Here is a 24677-nt window from a genome sequence, read left to right on the forward strand (position 1 = left end):
AAAAAATCCGACCCGTATTGGAAGCCCCGCTTTTTGACCAGCTGAAATTTTTATTTATTTTATAAAAAACGAAAAACAAAACTGGATTGTTTTGATATTAATAGTTTAAAATTAGATCTAAACCGTTCATTATTGTCTATGCTAATGTGTCTAGCTGTGATTAAAACTACAATGATATTTCGTTTGACAACCGAACTTTTTAGGTAAAAAGATAAAAAGTTATTAAAAATTAGTCAAAAAGTCAACAACTCATAAAAAAAGTCAAATATTCTCTTTTTTCTCTACTTTTTGCACATCTTTTCGTAAAAAGTCAAAAAGTCATCCCAAACATACTAGTTTTTTTTAGCTCATATTTTAGCTAAGTAGCTAAAAAATTACTAAATTAGCCTGTTCCGAAACGAGCCCTTAAAAGAATCATTTGACAAGAAGTTAATTCAGTTAAAAAAATCAAAAAAAAAATCACTTAAAAAATTTAGGACAAATTTCAAAAAAAAAAAAAACTTCAAGATTTTATGTATTTTTTAAAATTAAATCTCAATATTTCAATTGCATCAATTTAAACTATGAATTTTTTTATTTCGTATCAATGTTAACCATGTGTCTATCTCTGTTAACTTATTTGACAAAAAAAAAAAAAAAAAACTAATCCACACATGACACATTATCATTCATTCATTTCACTTAATATTAATCTTATATTTGTTGGAATAATCTTCTGTGTAAATTAAATAATAAAACAAATCAAACAAATAAAATAAATTACTTACCAAATCGAATAAATAATTAAAAGATCAAGTCGAGTGTGTGACACTCTATCCTTAAGACAGATTCGCCCCGCTACGGTACTTACGGACAAATAACGTCTATCTTTCAGGATACAATAATCTTCTCAAATTGTAGTAGCACTCCAAACAATTTGTACGGCGAACCAAACTTGTGTTCTATACTCTCAAAGTATTCCCTAAAAAATATATATGAAGAATTATGCAAAGAAAGAGCAAAATGGAAAGAGAACAGATTTTTCCTAGATATTTTTCGGATGTACAACACTGTTGGAATGATCTCTTTATATAGGCAAACATGTGGTTGTTGGGAAGAGCCGAACATGTATGAAACCAACCTGAACATGTGTAATTTCGAATTGAACAAATACAGATTCAAACTGGACAGCTCTGTTGGCAGTTTTGGATCTGTAACTGCTAGGCAGCTTTTAACACTGTTAAAAACAGTTTGAACTGCTAGAATTCGGACTGGAAGAGGTAACAAATGGACAGAAAAATTAAATTCAAATTTGGCACAAAATTTGAATTAATTTCGTTAGGAATTTTGAAAAAAATTCAAATAAATTTTTTCCAATAAATTAATATTAGAACCGACCTGACCTACAATCCACACTCGCGTCTAGCATGGCTCGGCCGGACAGTGGTGGCGGCGGGCGCGCGCGAGTGGTGGTTTGAGCTATGGTTTAATTTGTCCATAACTCATCCCTTCTACAAACTTGGGATGCCCCTTGGGGTCCAACCCAAGTGTTATCATCTAGAACTTATATACACACATAAGTTCTCTTCAAGTTTCAATGTGGGACAAGCCTTACAAGGAAATCCACATTTATTCTTTAATTGTCCAATTTCATGAACCCGAAAATTACGTCAAGTTCCCATTCATTCATAAATGGTTTTGACGAACCGTTTGCACTGCGTAACTCGCTACGCGGTAAGGAACACGTCACCTCTTTGGACCCACCTCAAAAGACGTGTGGACCCTACCCAAATTTGGGCTCAAAGTTGGCCCAAAATAAGCCTATAAAAAACCAAATTTTCGACAATTCCCCACATGAATGGAATTTGATGGAGAAAAAATGCAACAACATGATCTAATTTTAGAAAGTACAAAAATTAGAAATATTCTGCAAAGGATAGGTAGCTTTTGGCTTGAACCTTCTCTTGTGAAACACTATCGGATTTTCTAGCTAACCAGTGAACATGATGTTTTGAATTGTTCAGCCATTTGTGTAAAACAAGACAATAAAACTCACACAGTAGTATATTACCAAATACAGTTTAGTTCTCACTATTGTGTTCATTTTGGCCCTGAATAACCTGGTCTTTCATGAGTGCTCTAAAGAATTGTAACCCTTCACAAATCTCATAGAACCGGCACAGCTCACACTCATATAGGTGATTTTTATGAAGAGTATCTTACCATACTCCACTGGGTTTACCTAGATATAAGAATCATTAAAATTTTACTTTACCTAAAACGCTGCAGACATCACTATTTCATTATAGAAATGGATTGGAGTTTGACTCCCCAGTGATCCTTATGAGTTATACACAACTCGGTTATCCCTTTGAACCTAGATCTTGGGATCTCCAGTCAACTAGGTTGGGTTGCCGTTATGACAACTCTTATTTGATAGGTTTAAGTCCCATTCCCTTCAATGAATTTTCAACTAACTCTCTTGCTAACCCTTTGGTTAGTGGATCCGCTATGTTATCTTTAGATTTCACATATTCAATGGAAATAATTCCATTAGAGAGTAGTTGTCTCACGGTGTTATGTCAACGACGAATGTGTCGTGACTTACCGTTATACATATGACTCTGTGCTCTACCAATTGCTGATTGACTATCACAATGTATGCATATAGCAGACACCGATTTTGGCCACATTGAAATATCTTCAAGGAAGTGGCGAAGCCATTTTGCTTCTTCTCCAGCTTTATCTAAAACTATAAATTCTGATTCTATAGCAGACCTACCAATGCAAATCTGTTTGGAAGTTTTCCAAGATACAGCCGCTCCACCAAGAGTAAAGACATACACACTGATGGATTTTGAGTCTCTAGTATCCGATATCCAATTTGCATCACAGTATCCTTCAAGTACTGCTGGACATCTAGTATAATTAAGCTCAATGTTACGAGTAAATCAGACATATCTTAGAACCCTTATAATTGCTTTCCAGTGTTCTACTCCTGTATTACTCGTATATCTACTTAATTTACTTACTGCATAGGCTATATCTATGCAAGTGCAGTTCATCAAGTACATTAAGCTTCTAATAATTTGGGCATACTTTAATTGAGAAATATTTTCCTGTACATTCTTAAAAAGAAACACATTAACATCCATAGGTGTTTTAGCAAGATAATCATCATCTTTGCTGAATTTGTTAAGTATTTTCTCAATGTAATGAGATTGTGATAAAGCATATCCTTCTGATGTTTTGGTAATTTTCATACCAAGAATTATATCAGCAATGCCCATGTTCTTCATGTCAAAATGTTTATTCAATATTTTCTTGGTAGTTTCAATCATTTCATTATTATTACCTATGATGAGCATATCATCTACATAAAGACATACTATAACATAACCGTAGTTTGTGTTTTTAATATAAATACATTTGTCACATTCATTAATTTTGAATCCATTTGACATAATTGCTTTTTTAAATTTCTTATGCCATTGCTTTAGCGCTTGTTTTAAACCATATAATGATTTAACCAATTTACACACTTTCTTTTCTTTTCTTTTCTTTTCTTTTCTTGGAACAGAAAATCCTTCTGGTTGTTCCATGTAAATTTCTTCATCTAACTCACCATTTAAGAAAGCGATTTTTACATCAATTTGATGAATTTCTAGATTGTACAACAATATAATAGCAATTAGCATTTTAATGGACATTATTTTAGTAACTGGCGAGAATATGTCAAAGTAATCAAGACCTTCTTTTTGTCTAAAACGTTTGACCACAAGTCTTGCTTTGTATTAGTCAATTGATCCTTCCGCTTTCATTTTTCTTTTGAAAATCCATTTGTACCTAAGAGATTTAACCCCTGGTGGCAAATCCATTAATTCTCAAGTGTGATTTTGTACGATGGATTCAACTTCACTATTCACAACTTCTTTCTATAAAGGAGCCTTAGGACTGGATATAGCTTCTTTAAAAGTTAAGAGCTCATTTTCTAACAAAAATGTTAGAAACCTAGACCAAAAGATTTTGAGGTTCTAGCACGTTTACTATGCCTAAGTTCCTCTTTCTTATTTTGATCTATCTCTTGCTCTTGTTCTTGATCATGATTAGTAATAGCATCATAAGATCTTTTATTAGTACTAGTCTCTTTTTCAGTTTTATTTGGAAACACATGTTCAAAGAAAAACGCATTTTGAGATTCAATACTAGTATTTACATGCATTTCGGAATGTTCTGACTTACGAATCATAAATCGATATGCACTACTATTCATGGCATAACTAATGAAAATGCAATCAACAGTTTTAGGATCTATCTTAGTCTTTTTAGGACTAGGAATAGCCACTTTAGCCAAACACCCCCACACATTTAAGTATTTGTAGGATGGTACTCTCCCATGCCACAATTCATAAGGTGATTGATTCACTTTCTTTCGGGGTACTTTATTTAAAATATAATTAGCAGAAAGTATTGCTTCCCCCCATAAGTTCTAAGGTAATCTAGAACTTATTAACATGACATTCATTATTTCTTTTAAAGCCTTATTTTTCCTTTCAGCAATTCTATTTTGTTGAGGTGAGTAAGGAGCGGTGGTTTGATGAATTATTCCATATTCTTTACAAAACTCACCAAAAGGTGATTCATATTCATCACCACTATCACTTTTGAGTTTTTTAATTTTCTTGCCAAGTTGATTTTCAACTTCATTCTTGTATTGAATGAAAGTTTTCAAAGTTTCATCATTGGTTCGAATTAAACAAACATAACTATATCTAATATAGTTATCTATAAAAGTGATAAAATACATTTTTCCACCTCTAGTTTAAATTGATTTAAAATCACAAATATCACTATGAATTAATTCAAGTGGTTCCGTACTTTTTTCAATTGAATGGAAAGGAGTTTTAGTTAATTTTGTCTCAACGTAAATTTCACATTTATGATTTAAATCAATATCAAATTTAGGTAAGCATTCTATATTAATTAATCTACGCAAAGATCCATAATTAACATATTCAAGTTTACCATGCCATAAATTTGAAGACTCAAGCAAGTAAGAAGAAAATGTATTTTTATTAATAACAGAGGGTACAACAGTCATTACATAAAGGCCATCAGACATGTAACATTTTCCTACATACATCCCATTTTTGGTAAGTACAAACTTGTTACTTTCAAAAACTAGCCTAAACCTATTTTTACTCAACAACGATCCGGAAACAAGATTCTTGCGAATATCCGATATATGCAGCACATTGTTGAGAATGAGTTCCTTTCCAGATGTCATCTTTAGAATAATCTTTCATTGTCCTTCAACTTTAGAAGTTGAGGAGTTGCCCATAAAAAGTTATTCGCCGTTGTCCACTGTAGAAAAAGATGGGAACATCTTTTTGTCGACACAGATATGGCGAATAGCACTAGTGTCCACCCACCATTCTTTAGAATTTCCGATAAGGTTTACCTCGGAAACAACTGCAGAAAGATTTATGTCATCTACACCATTGAAAATTTTGTCCACTTTGGTTATATTGGCTTAAGCAGGCTTCTTACTTGTTCTTCTTTTGCTTTTGCCTTTGTTATGACAATCTTTGGCATTGATGTCCCTCTTTGTCACAAATGTAACACTTGCTATTAACTTGTACTTTTTAGTTTCCTTTTCTTTAGAGCTTTGTGAGGAACTTTCTCCAGAAAACTTCCGTTTCTTGGCTTTTGGAGCATATTCCACTACATTTGCCTTTGACTCTATTGGATGCTTACCAGCTCGCTTTTCTGAATTGTGGTTGTCCTCCTCAATCCTCAAACGCACAATTAATTCCTTCAAAGACATTTCTTTGCGCTTGTGTTTGAGGTAGTTCTTGAATTCCTTTCAACCTTGTGGTAATTTCTTAATTAAGGCTGCAACTTGGAAGGATTCACTGAGAGACATGCCTTCTGTGTGAATGTCATGCAGAATGAGTTGGAGATCTTGAACTTGGCTGATCACAGTCTTAGAATAAACCATCACAAAGTCCAGGAATTTGCCAACCACATATTTCTTTCAACCAGCATCTTCTGCTTTATATTTTTTCTCCAAAGACTTCCAAAGTTCATTTGCTATCTTGATAGGACTGTAGACGTTGTATAATGTGTTATCAAGTCCATTCGAGATGTAGTTCCGGCAAAGGAAATCAGCATGTTTCCAGGCATCGATCGCAGCAACCACTTGCCGGTTAGTTTCATTCTCTTTCAAAGTAGGAGCATCCTCACAGAGAAAACGTGCCAAGTTGAGAGTAGTAAGATAGAACATCATTTTATGCTGTCATCTTTTAAAATCAGTTCCTAAGAATTTCTCTAGCTTTTCACCGTGATTAACTGGTACAGTCATAACCGGAGAAGGAGTTGGAGCAATGGCAGCCACCACACCAGTACTTGTTTGAGTATTAGTTTTAGTAGCCATGAATTCTAAATTATAAAACAAAATTATAATTAGAATTGTATATTACACAGAAAATTTAAACCAAAACAGCATAATTAAATTCTGTAAAAATAAAAGAAACAAGAATTTGTAACTTTTGTTACCAATTAATTTGAAAATAAAATAAAATTTTATTTAAACAAATTAATTCCACACAGAAAAATATTTTTGTAACACTTCAAAAATTAAAATACTGAAAATAAAATTTTAATTAATGAACACTCATAAATTATTTTTAAAAATCAAAAATTAATTTCTGACAAACTTCACAAATAAATATTCTAAATTGTTAATGACATCAGTATATTACTAATAGTTGTCAAAGAAAATAGAGAGTATATTACTACTATCTATTAAATAGTATATTACTACTATTTGTTTTCCAACCAGGATATTATTTTGTAAAACCACAGAAAATAATTTCTGTAAGAAGAAGAAAGAGAAAAGGAAACAAACGAAAAACTCTGTATAAACAGAATAATTCGAATTTGTCTCAAGATTGTTGGAATAATCTTCTGTGTAAATTAGATAATGAAACAAATCAAACAAATAAAATAAATTACTTACCGAATTTATTTTACCAAACCGAATAAATAATTAAAAGATCAAGTCGAGTGTGTGACACTCTGTCTTTAAGACAGATTCGTCCCGTTACGGTGCTTACGGACAAATGATGTCTATCTCCCAGGATACAATGATTTTCACAAATTGTAGTAGCACTCCAAACAATTTGTACGGTGCACCAAACCTGTGTTCTATACTCTCAAAGTATTCCCTAAAAAATATATATGAAGAATTATGCAAAGAAAGAGCAAAATGGGAAGAGAATAGATTTTTCTTGGATATTTTTCAGATGTCCAACACTGTTGGAATGATCTCTTTATATAGGCAAACAGGTGGCTGTTGGGAAGAGTCGAACAGGTATGAAACCAACCTGAACAGGTGTAATTTCAAATTGAACAGATACAGATTCAAACTGGACAGATCTATTGGCAGTTTTGGATCTGCAACTGCTGGGTAGTTTTTAACACTGTTAAAAACAATTTGAACTGTTGGAATTTAGATCAGAAGAGGTAACAAATGGACAAAAAAATTAAATTCAAATTTGGCACAAAATTTGAATTAATTTTATTAAGAATTTTGGAAAACATTTTCTTCAAAAAGTTAATATTAGAACCGACCAGACCCACAACCTACACCCGCGCCTGGCACGGCTCGGCTTGGCCGACTGGACAGCGGCGGCCTGCGCGCGTGTGGTGGTGTGAGCCAAGGTTTAATTTGTCCATAACTCCTTCCTTTTACAAACCTGGGGTGCCCCTTAGGGCCCAACCCAAGTGTTATCACCTAAAACTTATACACACATAAGTGCTCTTCAAGTTTCAATGTGGGACAAGCCTTACAAGGAAACCCACATTTATTCTTTAATTGTCCAATTTCACGAACCTGAAAATTACCTCAAGTTCCCATTCACTCATAAATGGTTTTGACGAACCGTTTGCATCGCGTAACTCGTCACACGGTAACGAACATATCACCTTTTTGGACTTACCTCAAAAGACGTGTGGACCCCACCCAAATCTAGGCTCAAAGTAGCCCAAAATAAATCTATAAAAAACAAAATTTCCAACAATATTTTAACGAGCTGTGCTACCGACCTCCAGTGGGCCGACCCCCACTGACAACCCCCAGTGAAGTGTCTCCTCCCCATTGACTGAAAAAAAAAAATAATAACAATTTTTTTTTTTTTTGCACCAATCACACGCGACCTCCAGTACCCCACCGAGGGTCGGAGGCTTTTTTCTATTTTAAGATGATCACATCATATCAATACCATCATATATCTACCATCCATTACATCATCAGAGCTATTCATCATATACTTACCATGAACTTCACCGCATTGTGGTGTTTTGAAAAGGAACCAAAAAAACTAAAAGCTAACTTTTTACTAATTTTAAATTATATTACCTTGGTGATCTATGTAAGGAGTGTTGCCTTGGACCTGCGGGAGGATAGGAAGGATTTTTTTGTAAAAAAATAAAATATTATATCACCTCTCACATTAATCAATGAAAAAAAATTTAAAAAATCAACTTTTTATCATCTTTTCAAAACACCACATTGTATCAAAACTCTAACCTTTCCCCATTTTCTTCTTCTTTTACCGACCCCGATACATGGTCACCACCCTCGACCTTCCGCCGCCACCCCCTTGCTCAGCTCTCTTAGATCCACTACACCCAACCCTCCACTGCCACCCATTTCCCTCAGATCCCTCATTGATAACCCTCATCTACCACTCTTGTCTTAGATCCTCCATCGCCAATCTCCACTGCTGCCATTCCTTTCAAATCCACAAATCAATCTTGAAAATAGAATTGTTGCAGACCTGGGAGAGGAGGGAAAAAAATTAGAGAGAGAGAGAGAGACTAAGAGTGAGGCATGTGGAAGAGAAGGTCCTGCAAAGGGAGTGATGTATAGTCCGCATATCTGTTTTTGCGATCTTAGTTAAGTGGGTCGTGCTTGTATTGATCTTGATTAAAGTTTTTGGTATTGATTTTGGTTCACTTTGGTGAAAACTGTTGAATTTGTTGATTAATTAGGGCTTGATTGGAAGGTTCGGGAGATGTTTTTAGATGTTTGAAGGACAATTTATGTTGGAGTTGGGCTAGATGTTTGAGGGATTTGCGCATTCTTTATCTAAATTTTTTGTGGTTTGATTTCTGTATTTAGGTTTGGTTTTGTTGATTTGTGTAATTACAGTTTCTTAACAGTCAATTCAATTGGAGATTTGTTTATGAAAATTGATTCGTTTATTTCTTATGTTGTTTGAAATTTTTGGAAATGAGATGAGGAAGAGAATTGATCTGGTGTGGTTCACACTAGGGTAAGATTAAAAATAGATGGTTATGATACATTGATAAGTAGAATTTTAATATCATTTGATCAAATTTAAAATAATATTAATTTAAAATATCAAGTAAAAATATCCTACATATATTATATGAAAAGATTTCGTTGAATAATTTAATTAATATAGACAGATAGTTCAAATTGTGTTAAAATTTAAAATATACGATTGAAATCGACACAATTGAAATAGGAAATTGTTTTGTAGCTCGAAACTTATTTGCCCCGAATGGCTCGATTTCGGAAATGACGTCGTTTGACGTTTTTTTTTCCTTTCCTTTCCTTTCTTGCTTTCTTTCTTTCCCTTCCACTCCAAACCCAAACAAACAGAGAGAAAGACAGAAATGGAGAAGGAGGAGGAGGAGGAAGAAGAGAGGACGCCGAAGATGACTTCACCGACCGAATGGAAAGCTGCGATTTGGTCCGTCTTGTATCCTTTCATCCTTCATCTCTCTGTGAAACATCCATCTGTGTAAACGCGTAGAGACATGGTGCTCCAAAGGCTGATAATAATAATAATAAGTAGATTATGTTTCTATTTTGATGGCTTTTGTGGGTTTTGGACATGGGTTTTGCTCAATTTGCGACTGTTTTAGTGTTGTTTTGGTGCAGTTTTGGTGCTGAAATTGGGGATTTTTTTTGCTGAAATTGGAGCTATTTTCTTCCTCTTCTTCCTTTAGTTTTTTCGCTGAAATTGGGGCTGTTTTTTTTTTTTTGTTGTTGCTGAAATTGGTTTTGATTTTGATTTTGATTTTGATTTTGGGTTTTGATTTTGATTTTAATTTTGGGTTTTGATTTTGATTTTTTTTTTCTCAGATTAATTTTTGGGGCTGTTTGATTTTTTTGGACTCTTCTTCTTCATACAGCCCCAATTTTTCCTTCTTCCTCTAATTTTTCAGATTGCCCAGGGGAATGGAAGAAGAGGAAGCAAAGAGGAGGGAAAAAGTAGAAAAAAAACAAATGTCAAAACGGAGTCGTTTCCAACAATCGAGCCATTCGGGGCAATGAGTTTGTCGAGCTACCTAGCAGCTCCGATTGAAATATTAGAGTTTAATTTAAAAAATACATAAAATTTAAGGATTTTTTTTATTTTTATTTTTATTTATTATTATTTTTTTGTAATTTTTCTAAAAGTTTAATAAAAAAAAAGTCAATCATATTTTTTGGTTTTGTGTCGTATCAAAAAGCTTTACTTTCAATTAAAAAATAAGTATTTGAAAAAATTATAAACTAAATGAAATCTTGTTTAAGGGATATATATTAGTAGTTTAAGGCCACAATGAAATTTTACCTTTTTTCCATAAAATCTTATTGAAATTTGTGGGTCTTGATTTTTGACTACACAACCAAACAGGAAAACTCAATAGGAGAGCACCGGTAGAATAGATTAAGTCCGAATAACCTGTTACAGAAAGATAAGAATCTGGTGGTAGTTTGTCCACCCAGGGACACTCCGACGATCAAGTCAATAATTATCTCTCAAAGATAGCCAATAGTGTTTAACTCACTAGATAGAGTATAAAAAACATACCTTAGACCCACGAGAGTGCCTCACTTTTATAGTTAGCACAAAACTGATCCTTGTAAAAGCCTAGCTTCAATGGACTTTGGCTCAATGCTCATCTTGGACTCCCAGCTAGATAGAGACAAACTCCCTAAGAGCTTTATCTTTATCCAGACTGAGATCCTCCCATGTTCTAGGACTCTTGTCCCTTATCCGTTCATCCTAGATTTTGATATTTCCATAGATAACCTCGGCCTAGCTGAGATTACCTCAATGTCAGAACTAGGCCACGTGGCACCTCGGCTGACACTTCAGCGTCACCTTGGCCACGTGCTGTTATTTACAAAATATGTCTCCACAACTGCCCCTAGGTTCTGTTATCTCGGCAACCTGAGGTGATGGAACCTACATCACTAGTTCATTTACTATGTCAGCTGAAATTCATTTTTTCCTTCGACCGAGATCACAATTTGTTGGCTTCAAGTACCCAATACTTAACTGTCTATTTTTTCTCAGGGATCAAGAACCAAAAACCAAGTTCTTTAAGTATCTTAACTGAGATCGTTCCTCTAGCCGAGATTGTTGCCTCATTAAATCAAGAACTCCAAGAGCCTTGTCGCGCATGGGCTGTCATGCACGATTTTCTTAACCGTTTCTGCCACGCATTCTTTTCGCATTGGTTCATACCTGACACGCGCTATCAGAACGTGTCGCTTCTGCGCACGCCACTTGACAGACACGTTGTCCAAGGGATATCATTATGGTTTTGCCGCCTTTTAGTGTTTTAACAAAAACTTTTTCTCTCTCTAAGTCCTTTCACTTCACATTCCTCCACTCTCTCAAAGTTTTCTCTCTCTAAACCTCTGTTTTCGCGTTTCTAAGCTCCTACAATTGCTCTGATTACCTTTTCCAGCGACCTTTTCATCATTTATTCCTGGCCATTTGCGCTGTCTGACTCCGGTCATCCCCATATCAGCGCTCATTTCATTTGGTAAGTCACAATTCTTTCCTCTTTAAGTTCAGTCGCTGATTTATCTCAAAATCTATTGCCTATTTACACGTTGTTTGCTGCCATTGAAATTCTGTTTGTGTTCTTGAATCTTTACTGTATGTCGAATCTTGCATTTGTCTATGATTCATGTTGTTTAATATATCCTTGTGTCTTATTCACATTGTTTGTGATTCTCGCACACATGTAGTGTTTATAAATTTGAAGCTTTAACACCCTTGCCACTGTTCTTGGCTTTTGCACATCCCACACACCTACTCAGTGTTTCTTGAAAAAAAATATCGCTTTCTTGATTCTGAATCACGTTCTTCTTTGTTTTTGTTTGACTTGTTTCCAGATTCTAGCCTTTGATTTCTTGTTTCTGTATAGATTTAGGTTTATGATTTGATAGAAATCACATTCCCTAGGGAAATTGAAACAAATTCCCCCTAGATCTTGAAAAACCTTTGCCCCAGTTCTTGTTTAGGGTTTAGCCGAGGTCTTTCAAACCTATACCAACCACTCTCTTCTGAAATCTTACACCTTCTTCCTTTACCCGATATCATGGGTATGTTCAGGTGGAGGGTAGATACCCTAGAAAAATTAGGATACTTCCGTCGACAGTTCTCCATCCCAGCCGATGTTCAACTCAGGTTGGCTGGGAAGGAGGACTCTATCATGCCCGATGGGGATTCCATGCCCTTCCTAGTTGTTGCTTTCATTGAATGTGGTCTTCGGCTTCCCTTAGACATCCTTTTTAGGGGAATCCTCCACTACTACAAACTTAACCCTATGCAGTTGGCCATTAACTCCTATAGGGTCATTAATGATATAATTGCTCTAGCTCGCCGAGAAAATGCTAGGATAACACTAGCCGACATCCAATATTGTTATACCATGTGTGGCCTAAAATATGAAAAAGGCTACATCTATTACCTCAAGCAAAGATCCACAGCCTACAAAATCATAGCCGACTTCCCAAACTCCAACAAAGGTGCTGGAGATGACAACTTGATTGTCTCGGGTAACTGGAAATTTGCTTAAGATAATGATCTTTATCTCTTCCCTCTACGCCGATTGGTGTTTAAAGAGGATGAGAGTAAGAACTAAGTGGCAACTTCTCTGCTTAAGACTTTACCACTTTATTTCCTTTATCTATTCTAATGTCTGAATTCTGTTCTTGTAGCTCTCCTTCAGCCCTCAAAAGATTTTCGCCAGACCTTCTTCCCTAGCAAAGACTTGAAGAGGCTGCTGGGCTTTCCTATTAACCTCCGCAAAGCTCCCTTATTACTCAACTATATCCCCATATATAAGTCGACCTTGCTCGACGTTCCATGTCGAAGTAAGACTCTCCCTTCTGCCACAACTCCTCCAACAACTTCATTGCTAAAGCCAAATCAGGCCTCCACCTTTGACCCAGTCTAGCAGCCATCCACTTCTGCCCCACAACTAATTCCTCTATCCCAGTGCCAACGCTGACACCGAGCTTTAATTTTTGCTCCTACCGACAGAACTCGCAGCCGCAAACGTTGAGATCTTGAGTCATCGTCTTCCGATCCAACCAATCCCCCAATCGCCCTTCCAGTAATACACTTTGGCACCAGAGTAATAGTCACTTCCACTGCCGACTAAATGGGCCGTGCAAAAATCATCCGGGACGACCTACTTGCTGACATCTTAGGCGTAGTGTCAGTTCACTCCTCCAGTCCTTCCCAATCTCAGCAAAAACCCAAGGCAAAAAGGGTTAAAAAGGCTAAGGCCAAACCCAGTGCCACTAAGGTGGAGTCAGAAGACACGGTGCTAATTTCAAAATTGGCTGAAACAGAAAGGTCTGCTAAGAAGAGGCCTGCCGAGGTCGAGGCACCCCACCAACCGCAATAAAAAAAGCCGAGGTTTGGCAGGTCTTTTGAGCCCTCTGCATTTCGTGCCAATGCTCCTTGGACCCCGTCTGTCAATGTCGGAGACCGACCTTTTCTAGCGGGGGATAGTGCTCTCGACAGTTTGGAAGTTGGTGCCGCCATCTCCACTGTCGTTCTACTCCTAGCCGACATTAATCAGATGGTCGAGCTTTCGGAGTATGAAAATTATGCGATGATGATGCAGCTAAGTCTCAATACTTGTAACTTTTTATCTAACTTCAACTTTGGTTTTCATACTTAACTAATTTCCTTTGCACTCTTGCAGGCTATCCAATAGGGTCACTCCCTTGCAGTCAAGACTAATGAATTCAAGAAAGAACTAACCCAAAAAACCAAGGAGGCAGCCAAACTTCTCACTTCACTAAACAAAGCCAACGCCCACATCCGAGGTCTTCTGGATCAAGCCAAGGCTATTGAGTTGGTCTTAAAAAATGTCGAGGACCGCGTCGAGGCTGCAAAAAATGTTGTTGAGGTTGCTCAAGTCGAGGCAAAAGAGGCCAAGGAGAAAGAAGCCCAGGCCCAAACCGAGCTCCAAACAGCACTGTCTACAAAGGAAGCCGAAATCAAGGAGGTGAACGAGAAGGCCTATGCCGAGGGGGCAACTGATGTTCGTGATGAATACAAGAAACAAGTCAAATAGGCATGCAACAGGGGTTACACCCTTAGTTAGATGGCTGCTTTGAAAGAGCTTGCTATTCCTGACGACTCGACCCTTAGGGACGAAAGCCGACTTGTTTTGCCGTTCCCTCCCGCTCTAAGCCAGTCTGAGGATGAAGCTGAGGGGGACGAAGAAATTGAGGCTGATAAAGATGAGGCTGAGAAGACTGAAGCTACTGGGGCCAAGTCCCCGACTCTGAATGAGCAAGTCCTAGACTTGACCCAGGACGACGATGACGAGTTACCCAAGAACACGCCTGAAGCTGAGGTTGACAGCGCCGAGAAGAGCCTTGATAAGACTCTTCTAGAGATCGACGTCAAAATCGAGGCCGAAAAAGCTGTCGAGAAGCTCTCCTAGCTGTCTGCTGAGGCTGAAACACAGCCAACTACCGATGCAAAGCAGTCTGTTTAGAATCTCTTCTTTGTACTTTTTCCTTTGCTTTGAACAATGTTTGTTTTTATCGGGTCGATGTGCCTACTTATGTACTTGAACAAGTTATCTTTTCCTGAATGCAAGTCTTATACTTTCTTCCAAGTGTTTGAATGTATGCCTTCCTTTCTTCTTTGCATGCTTACTTTTTTCTTTCATGCCTTTCATGCTTCCATACTTAGAGTATTTTTGTATTTTTTCAAAGTATACCTTAATTTTATAATAACTCCAGGATATAATACCTCAGATATAAACTTTGAATGTTTTACTCGGCCAACCATTAGCATACCTCGGCTAACACTTTAAAAAAAAATTTAAACAAGTGTTATTCAGTATTGTTTTTTTACCTTCATATGTTATCTTCTATTAAGACTTCACCCTTTCCAAGTTTATCAACCTAGTTGATCACCTTGGGTAATATGTATCTCGGATACTTCTTTCAATATTACCTCGCCTAACTTTAACTTGTAAATTTTCCTGAAATTTCAATAAGTGTTTAAGCCAATTCTAGCTTGTAAATTTAAAAAAAAAAAAATTCAACAAGTTTTCCCAAGCTCTTAAACTTTTATCATTCTCTAGTTCTCTGCCCCCTAACGTGAACCTAAGTTTCACTTAAGTTCACATTAAGCATGTGTCTAGCATCTTTCGCCGAAGTCAGATTCAAACAAAGACTAGCTGAGGTTCTCAACTTTGGTTTCTCTGTTAATTTAACTGAAATGCACTTAGTTCCATTCTGAGTTTGACAAGTCTAGGTTAATTCAACTTAGTTCGACTCTATTACATGCAAGTATAATTCAAATCTGCTATATAATGAGTCTAAGTTATTCATCATGTTTCATTCAGAAAACACCGCCAACTTAGTTCAACTCTATTATATGCAAATATAATTTAACTCTGTCATATAATAAGTTTAAGTTATTCGTCATGTTTCATTTAGAAACATTGCCAACTTAGTTCAACTCTATTATATGCAAGTATAATTCAACTCTACCATATAATAAGTCTAAGTTATTCGTCATGTTTCATTCAGAAACATCGCCATGGGACTGATCAGTCCTTTCACACAAATTTTAATTTTTCAAACTAAAATTTTATTACTACCTCGGCTAATAAAATTGTGACATAAACTTTGAAAAAAAAAATCTAATGATAAAAAAACTTCAAGTTGCAAGTGTTCCAGGGTTTTGACAACTCATCACTGTCCTCAAGCTGATATGCCCTATTGCCAGCGACCGAGATAATTTTATAAGGCCGCTCTCAATTTGGGCCTAGCTTGCCCTCCCTAGGATCCTTTTTGTCGTCGACCACTTTCCTTAGCACAAGGTCCCCCACTTTGAACTCTCTTGGGTTGATCTTCTTGTTGTAAGCCCTAGCAAGTTGTTGCTGGTATGCCCCTAGCCGAATTGCTGCTCTTTTTTTTTTTTTCCTCTAGTAGGTCTAGGTCTCAGGCTAGAAATGCCTCATTAGTACCATTTTCCACTCCATGGGTTCTAATCCCTGGTATGCTGACTTCTAGTGGGATAACCGCTTCAGTGCCATAAGCCATGGCAAACGGAGATTCGCCAGTTGATCTTCTCGGCATAGTCTGATATACCTAGAGTACATTGGGCAACTCCTCCACCCATTTTTCCTTTGCTGCTTCCAGTCTCTTTTTGATCCCATCCAAGATAGTCTTATTGGATGCTTCTATCTGACCATTACTCTAAGGGAAACTTGGAGTAGAGTAGTAGTTCTTGATTTTGTACTTTGCATAGAAGGTTTTGATTAGCTTACTATCAAACTGTGTACCATTATCTGCTATTATTGCCCTTGGGATCCCAAACCTGGTAATGATGTTCTTCCACATGAAATTCTTTACATCAATGTCTCGAATCTTCACAAGGTGTTCAGCTTCTACCCATTTTGTGAAATAATCAGTTACTACCAGCAGAAACTTCTTTTGCCAAGTTGCTTGGGGCAGTTGTCCAATAAGATCCATGCCCCACTGGGCAAATGGCCAAGGGCTAGATACTGGGTTCAAATCTGCTGCTGGTTGATGTATCAAAGGTGTAAACTTTTGACACTTCTCACACTTTCTGATGTAAGCTTCAACATCCTTCTGCATGTAGGGCCACCAGTACCCCTGAGTAATGGCCCTATGAGCAAGTGATCTGCCTCCAACATGGCTGCCACATACCCCTTCATGTATTTCATACAAGAAGTCTTCAACCTGGGAGGGGTGTAATATCTCAAAAGGGGGTCAGTAAAAAACCTTTTGTAGAGATTCCCTTCTACTATTAGGCTAAATCTTGCCGACTTCAGTCTGATCTTGTGTACCTCTTTGCGATCATCCGGTAACTTGCAGTCCCTAAGAAACATCATTATTGGATCCATCCAACTTGGACCCATCTCCACACACATTGCTTCATACTCTGTGATTAATGGTTCTACACTTGGGCTTGACAAATAATCAACCATTATTGTCCTTGCTTCTCCTGATTTCATTGCACTAGCCAGGTTAGCCAAGGTGTCGGCATGGCTGTTGTCATCTCGACTGACCTGCTATAGTTGGCAATCCTGAAACAAGGCTAGCAGTTTAACAACTTCTTTGACATAGGCTATCATTCTTTCATTTCGGGCTGTATATTCGCCTGCTGCCTAGTTCACAATAAGTTGGGAGTCACAGAAGACTACCACCTCGTCGACTTTCATTGCTGCTGCTAACTTCAACCTTGCGATTAGTGCCTCATATTCTGCTATATTATTTAAGGCCTTGAACCCCAAACAAATAGACTGTTCTAACATTCACCCATCTGGAGGTACTAACACCACTCTTGCCTCCGTTCTTTGACAGTTTGAACTTCTATCAACAAATAGGCGGAAGGAGTCGCCGATGTAAATATCGCAGGGCTTGCGTTTCTCTTCTTTCTTTTGCTCTGTTGTGGGGTTTTTCATTCCCAACTGGGTCTCTTCTTGTTCCCCTAGATACCCTAAGCCGCGGCTCACCGGAACCCGATGTGAGATGGCACCAAGTGTGAAATCGGCCACAAAGTTGACCAGAACCTGGCCTTTGATTATTGTTCTAGGTCTAAACTCTAAATCGTATTGGCCCAATACCACTGCCCATCTGGCTACCCTGCTTGTCAGATCTCCTTGTTACAGCAGGGACTTTAAGGGGTGCTCAGTCAACACCACAATCTTGTTGGCTTGGAAGTAATGATTCAGTTTTTTTGAAGCCATCATCAAGGCTAGTGCTAACTTTTCCAGGGGTAAATACCTAGTCTCTGCACTTGCTAATGTTTTACTCACATAGTACACTGCTCTTTGTTTTCCTTTCTCTATTGGGACCATCACTGCACTTACTGCGTGCTCTGAAACCGCCAACTATAAGAACAGCTCCTCTTTAGGTATTGGATTTGAGAGAACGGGAGCTGTGGTTAGGTATTTTTTCAAGTCGGCTAAGGCGACTTCGCACTCCTCTGTCCACAAAAAATTTGTGGCCTTCTTTAATAAACTGAAAAATGGTTTACACTTATTTGAACTTCTCCTTATAAACCTATTCAAGGCTGCGGCCCTTCTTGTCAGCATCTGTACTTGTTTTGTCGATGTTGGGCTCTTCAAGTCAATGACGACCTTGATTTGATCCAAGTTTACCTCAATGCCCCTTTTAGTAATCAAGTATCCCAGAAACTTACTAGATCCAACTCCAAATGCACATTTCGAAGCATTAAGTCAGAGAAGATATGTTCTAAGGATATCGAAAACTGCATTCAAGTCGGCTAGGTGATTCTCAGGTTCTTTGGTCTTCACGACTATGTCATCAATGTATACTTCCATTGTTTTTCCAATCAAATGTCTGAACATCTTGGTCACCAACCTTTGGTAGGTTGCTCCTGTATTTTTCAACCCGAAAGGCATCACTCTGTAGTAATACAGTCCTTTTGGAGTGATAAATACAGTCTTCTCCTCATTAGAGGGATACATTGCTATCTGATGATACCCCATATAAGCGTCTAAGAAACTCATCCTTCCATGCCCTGAAGTGGCATCCACTAATTGATCGATCTTGGGGAGTGGGAAATTGTCTTTGGGACAAGCCTTATTCAGGCTAGTGAAGTCCATGCAGACTCTTCACTTCCCATTTTTCTTTTTCACAACAACTGTGTTTGACAACCAAGTTGGGTAGTTTACCTCCCGAATGGCTCTGGGCTCCAACAATTTGTCCACTTCCTCCTCTACTACCTCCACATGAACCAACGTCGGCCTCCTTGTTCGCTGAATGACAGGTTTAGCCGACCTGTCTACATTTAGTCTATGGCAAGTGACCTCGGGATCAATGCTAGGCATCTCGTATGACGTCCAAGAAAACATCTCTAAATTCGCCAGGGATCCTCTCCGGCACTTTGTAATACGGCTGATTCTTGATCCTCTCTAGAACTTTATAAACCGGGATCCAGAACACAGTGGTGACTGCCTGTTCAGCCCTTAGTCCTGCTTCTTGTCTATTAAATCCAGTATTACCTCGGCCTCGCTTCGGTGAGCCATTTCTCTTTTCTTGCTTCGGTGCCTTTGCTCTCGATGTATCCTTCTTTAGTCTAGCATATTTCTCTATCCTTTCCATGAGCTCCTCCATACTCTCCGGCAAAGTCTTTGCCAGTGACTTTCGAAGCATGCAGTCATCCTCCAGGCCGTTCTTAAAAGATACGACCGCCAACTCATGGTTGCGTCCTGGTATTCGGTTGAATACCTCGTAATACCTTTTGGCATAAGCCTTGAGGCTTTCACCCTCACCAATTTTCAGAGCTATTAGGGAGTCTACCCTCAACGGCTAAAATTTGTTTGTAACAAACTTGGCCACAAACATCTCGGCCAGGCCTTTCCAACTCTTCACAATTCCTTTCGGCAACTTGTGAAACCAATCTGATGCAATTTCCGCAAAGGATGAGGGAAACACCTTGCAGAACAACGGTTCGTTCCTAGTATACAGTGTCATTGAGTTCAAATATAAGTCGACGTGAAAGTTCGGATCGAACTTATCGTCATATATTTGGAACCTTTTTGGGGCCTTGAACTTATCCAACTCTACTGAGAATGGTGTTCTTGGCTTGATCAGAGATGTGACCTCGGCATTCTATTGCTTTCTCTGGAGGTAGTGCTTCAAATCCTTTTTAGTCCAACTAGGAGCTCGACTGTCAACGGATTTTAGCCTTTTTGGTGCGTTGCTCCCGGCGTCGTTATGAGTCCTTTTGGACTTCTCCTCAATAGCTGTGTCAAAACAAAGTTCCTTCCCCTGAACATGCCGATGCTCTTTTACATAAGTCCCGTTGGTCTGAGGTGTCCTCTAAGACTCTCCTCTTCTTGACTCTGCTCGCCCGACATCCTGTGAAGGCCGATGTGAGTGTTCTTTCACCTTGTCATGCTGAGGGACTATTGGGATTGTTTTCTGCTCCCTTTCTGGGTGTCGTTCTTAGCCGCTGGAATCGACGTATCTTTTAATGGAAACGGTGGTTGCATGACATTGTTCTGCATCATGAAGTTGACAACCAATTATAGGTCTGCCAACTTATTTTTCATTCCCTTTATCTTGCCGTCCCTCCTCAGGCATCTATCTTTCCATACCTAGAGGTCACTTTTGTTATAGTACTCGTCTCGACCTGCTTTCTTTGGTGGGTTTCCTTCTTGGTTGAACTCCTTTTCCCTGGGATTCTGATCCCAAGGTTTTTCATTACAATTCTCCTCCTACACGTTAGGATCAGCGTGTTTACCACTCCCACTAGGGATGTCGTCCCCAATCTTCTCTTTTTGCCCGTCATTGGCAGTCTATTCTCCTTAAGTTTCCCACAGACAGTGCCAAATTGTGGGTGTTGATTTTTGACCGCACAACCAAATAGGGAAACTCAGCAGGAGAGCACCGGTAGAATAGATTAAGCCCGAACAACTTGTTACAGAAAGATAAGAATCCGGCGCTGGTTCGTCTACCCAGGGGCATTCCGATGATCAAGTTAGTAATTATCTCTCAAAGATAGCCCATAGTGTTTAACTCACTAGATAGAGCATAAAAAGCATACCTTAGACCCACGAGGATGCTTCACTTTTATAACTAGCATTAACCTGATCCCTGTAGAAGCCTAGCTTCAATGGACATTGGCTCAATGCTTATCTTGAACTCCCAGCTTGATAGAGATAAACTCCCTAAGAGCTTTATCTTTATCCAGACTGAGATCCTCCCCTATTCTAGGACTCTTGTCCCTTATCCATTCATCCCGGATTCCGATATCTCCGTAGATAACCTCGGCTTAGCCAAGATTACCTCAGCGTCAGAACCAGGCCACGTGGCACCTCGGTTGATACTTTGGCGTCACTTTGGCCACGTGCTGTCATTTACAAAATATGTCCCCACAAAATCTTATTGGAAATTTTCAAATTTATCAACCAAAAAAAAAAAAAAAAAGGAAAAACTTATTATAACCATTTTTGATTAAAGAAAACAGAACTCCAATCTTTACTTTTATTAAAATTTCATAAAAAAAAAAAGGAAAAACTTATTATAACCATTTTTTATTAAAGAAAACAGAACTCCAATCTTTACTTTTATTAAAATTTCATCAAATCTGAATAAAAATATGAATGTTAAGAATTTGGTGAAGGATTTAGTTATTGATTTGCTAAAAAAAATTGCTGATCCCTTTGATTTGATAAAATGTTAAAGAGCAGATTTTAGCCATTTTTTTCATCAAAATTAAATTTGATAAAAAACTGTAAGAAGGGTTGAAGATTGGTGCAAGGGAAGTCAGAAACAATGGATGGTACATGTTCTACATTCATACGCTTAAAAGCATACATTCAATTCTTGATAAGTATATGTATATGCACAGAGAGAGAGAGGGGGAGGGAGGAAGAGAGAGAGGGAGGGAGGGAGGGAGAGAGAAGTGAGAATCGCACTGTCTGTGAAGAGGGTGTGTAGCCCATGGCATTAGGCACTTGGTCCATTTTGAACACGAGTGTTGGGATTCTCTGTGATGCTCTCGTCATGGTTTTAGTCGCAATTGGGAATTGATTATTTTAATTATTATTATTTTTTAATTTTTTATGAAAAAAAAAAATATAAAAGTAGAGAGAATAATGTGATAACTTATGAGATGATATATCTTCAGTTCATATCAGACTGAAGGGTATTGTTAGGCCTCCGTAGACCCGCCATAGAGCTCGCGTCGATAATCTAAATCGTTTGATTTGTAAAACTCGTGAGTACTTTATTGTTGCAAAAAATCACGTTGATTAAATATCGGTAATCACTTGATTAGATCACATTTGTGTCAACGATATATATGATTTTTAAAAAAAATTATTAATACAAATATGATCTGATCAAGTGGTTATTAATATCCAATTAACATGATTTTTTTGTAGAAATAAAGCACTCGATGAGTCCTACAACTTGAATGATTTATATTATCGATGCGGGTTTTATGGTGTGTCCATGGAGGTCCAATAACACCCTCTAATTAATTTATTATAACTCCTTATTATGACTTTTTAATTTTTTAATTAAAACTTCGAACTCTCCAAACGAATACAATCATTAATGACTTAGATTTAATTTTTAATTTCAAAATAGCGTGATTTTGATTTAAAAATTTTAAAAAACAAATAAAACAAAAATAGAAGAGTAGTTCGTCAAAAAAAAAAAAATACTGTATATGGGATGGTAAAGTTAACCGATTCAATTGTATTTGTTATAAAAAAGATTTGAGAAAACATTAATAGCGTAGGGAAAATTATAGGGTAGGAATGTTTAAGAAAAGAATAAAATATGAAATTGTATCACCGAAATGATTGAAATTAAATTAAAAATTCGCAGAAAAATCCGGCCCATGCTGAAAGCCCCCTTTTTTGACCAGCTTAAATTTTTATTTATTTAAAAAAAAAAGAAAAACAAAAACAAAACGGTATTGTTTTGACATTAGTATTTTAAAGTTAGATTTAAACCATTCATTATTATCTATCGTAATGTGTCTAGTTGTGATTGAAACCACAAGAATTTTGACAAGTAGTTAATTTAGTTTAAAAAATTCAGAAAATTACTTAAATTTTTTCAAAAAAAAGTCATAATATTTTTTGATTTTGTGTCATATCAAAAAGTTTTACTTTCAATTAAAAATAATTACTATATGAAAAAATTATAAGCTAAATGAAATCTTGTTGAAGGGGTATATTAGTAGTTGAAGACCTTATTTTGATCCCTCCCTATATTATTCCAAGATTATGAATTTTACAATTGGAGTAGCCGCATAAAATTTGTTGAGACTTTAGGTTAAATCTTATTTTATTAGATTTCTAAAAATTGAAATTTTGTGTAATAAGAATATATATATATATATATATATATATATATATATATATATTAAAGGCTTTAGACCACAGATTAAATGACTTTGATTTAGCCACCTCTTTTTGCTAGAATTATGTCATATAGTGTAATTAAATAGGAGGATAAAATCAAGAATTGTGACCTTTCCATGTATTTTTTGGTCAATTGATAGAAAATTATTTAAAAATATTAAGAAAATTATATCAAATTAGATAATTAATTAAAAATAGAATCCAAATAATCAAATTTTGTTTTGTGTAATCATTAAACCCTAATCTCCGTGTTAAGAGTCTAAATAAGTACTCAACTAATTCCAGCCTCGTTACTAGCTGGCCTTTGTGTTTTCAAGAGTTACAATTGCTGTCAGAAGCTGTTCATGTCTTCCAAACTTTAATAGATTGATGTAATAAATCAATATAAAAAATCAATTAATGACATATCAGCAATCAAGATTTTTATATTTTTGAAAATTAATAAACTTGCTTTTCTACTTACGAAAAAAAAAAAAGACAAAAATTGCTCAACGTGTTATTTTTTACCGTGCTAAAACTTATTTCTCAATGGAGCGATGAAAAATGATACCATGGTGAATTTATATATTTCCCAATGCGTGATATAATTGTTAAATTTTATACTTATGCTTTTGGTTATGAAAATTTATTTAACTTAAACAATTAAAAATATTTTTAATTATAAAATTTAAATAAATTAAATTATTTGTGATATTTTTGCTCATATTTTATTGAGAAGGGTAAAAATGGAATAAAATACACAATTATGAAGAATTGAATTTTTTTGGAAACAATTTATAAAAAAAATAAGATTTTTTTTTTTTATATCAGCTTTAACAAAAAAAGAAAAGAAAAAAAGAAGAAGTTAGAAAATAAGACTTTAGTTGTTTACAACGAAACTTAATGTTTTCAATGAATTTTTTATTATTGGTTATAGTTTTCAAAAAATAATTTTTAGAAAATTTTAATTTTTTATTTTCCGTATTTTAATGTTTTCAATAAATTTTTTTAATTTTTAGACACACTTAACATAAATATACTTAAAAAGTATAATATTTGTGAAAAAAATCTTTAAGAAATATACTAAATACCAAAAAAATACGAAAATTCAGTACATTTTTTATATTTTTGTGTATTTATTAATTTTTTAAAATAATTTTTCATAAATATTTTATTATTTAGATACATCTATGTAAGGCGCATCTAAAAAAGTAAAAAAAATTACTTAAAATTTTAAAAATATTCACTAAAAATACAAAAATAAAAAACTTAATTTTCAAAAAACTGAAACCAAACACACTAAATAATAGTCAATAATTATCTTAAAAGTAAAATAGGATGCTGTGCAGGCATGCTTTTTGAAAATAATATTTTTATTAGTTTTAAATTAAATTTAACATTTAAAATATCCTGATTATATATATATATATATATATATATAATTATGAATAGTTTCTAAGATTGACTTTTAAGTC

General features: G+C 36.2%; 1 protein-coding gene across 1 annotated transcript; it reads right to left on the reverse strand.

The window, feature by feature from the left end:
• Nucleotides 1-19159: 19159 nt before the first annotated feature.
• LOC145821927 (uncharacterized) lies at nt 19160-19813 on the reverse strand. Its single transcript, XM_082918498.1, has 2 exons — nt 19671-19813; nt 19160-19577 (listed from the first exon to the last, which is right to left on the reverse strand). Exons 1-2 carry the CDS (start codon nt 19811-19813, stop codon nt 19160-19162), a joined length of 561 nt encoding a protein of 186 aa, XP_082774624.1.
• Between the last annotated feature and the right edge of the window lie 4864 nt (nt 19814-24677).

The sequence above is a fragment of the Camellia sinensis genome, chromosome 3, assembly GCF_055761805.1.
Source record: "Camellia sinensis isolate YWXY chromosome 3, ASM5576180v1, whole genome shotgun sequence".
In the NCBI taxonomy this organism is placed as follows: Eukaryota; Viridiplantae; Streptophyta; class Magnoliopsida; order Ericales; family Theaceae; genus Camellia; species Camellia sinensis.

Excerpts from the sequence above, each read along its gene's own strand:
- LOC145821927 (XM_082918498.1), bottom strand. The coding sequence starts at position 19,813 with ATGACACTGTATACTAGGAACGAACCGTTGTTCTGCAAGGTGTTTCCC. Across the intron at positions 19,578-19,670 it reads GCCGAGATGTTTGTGGCCAA|GTATTACGAGGTATTCAACC; the intron begins GTTTGTTACAAA and ends TTATGCCAAAAG.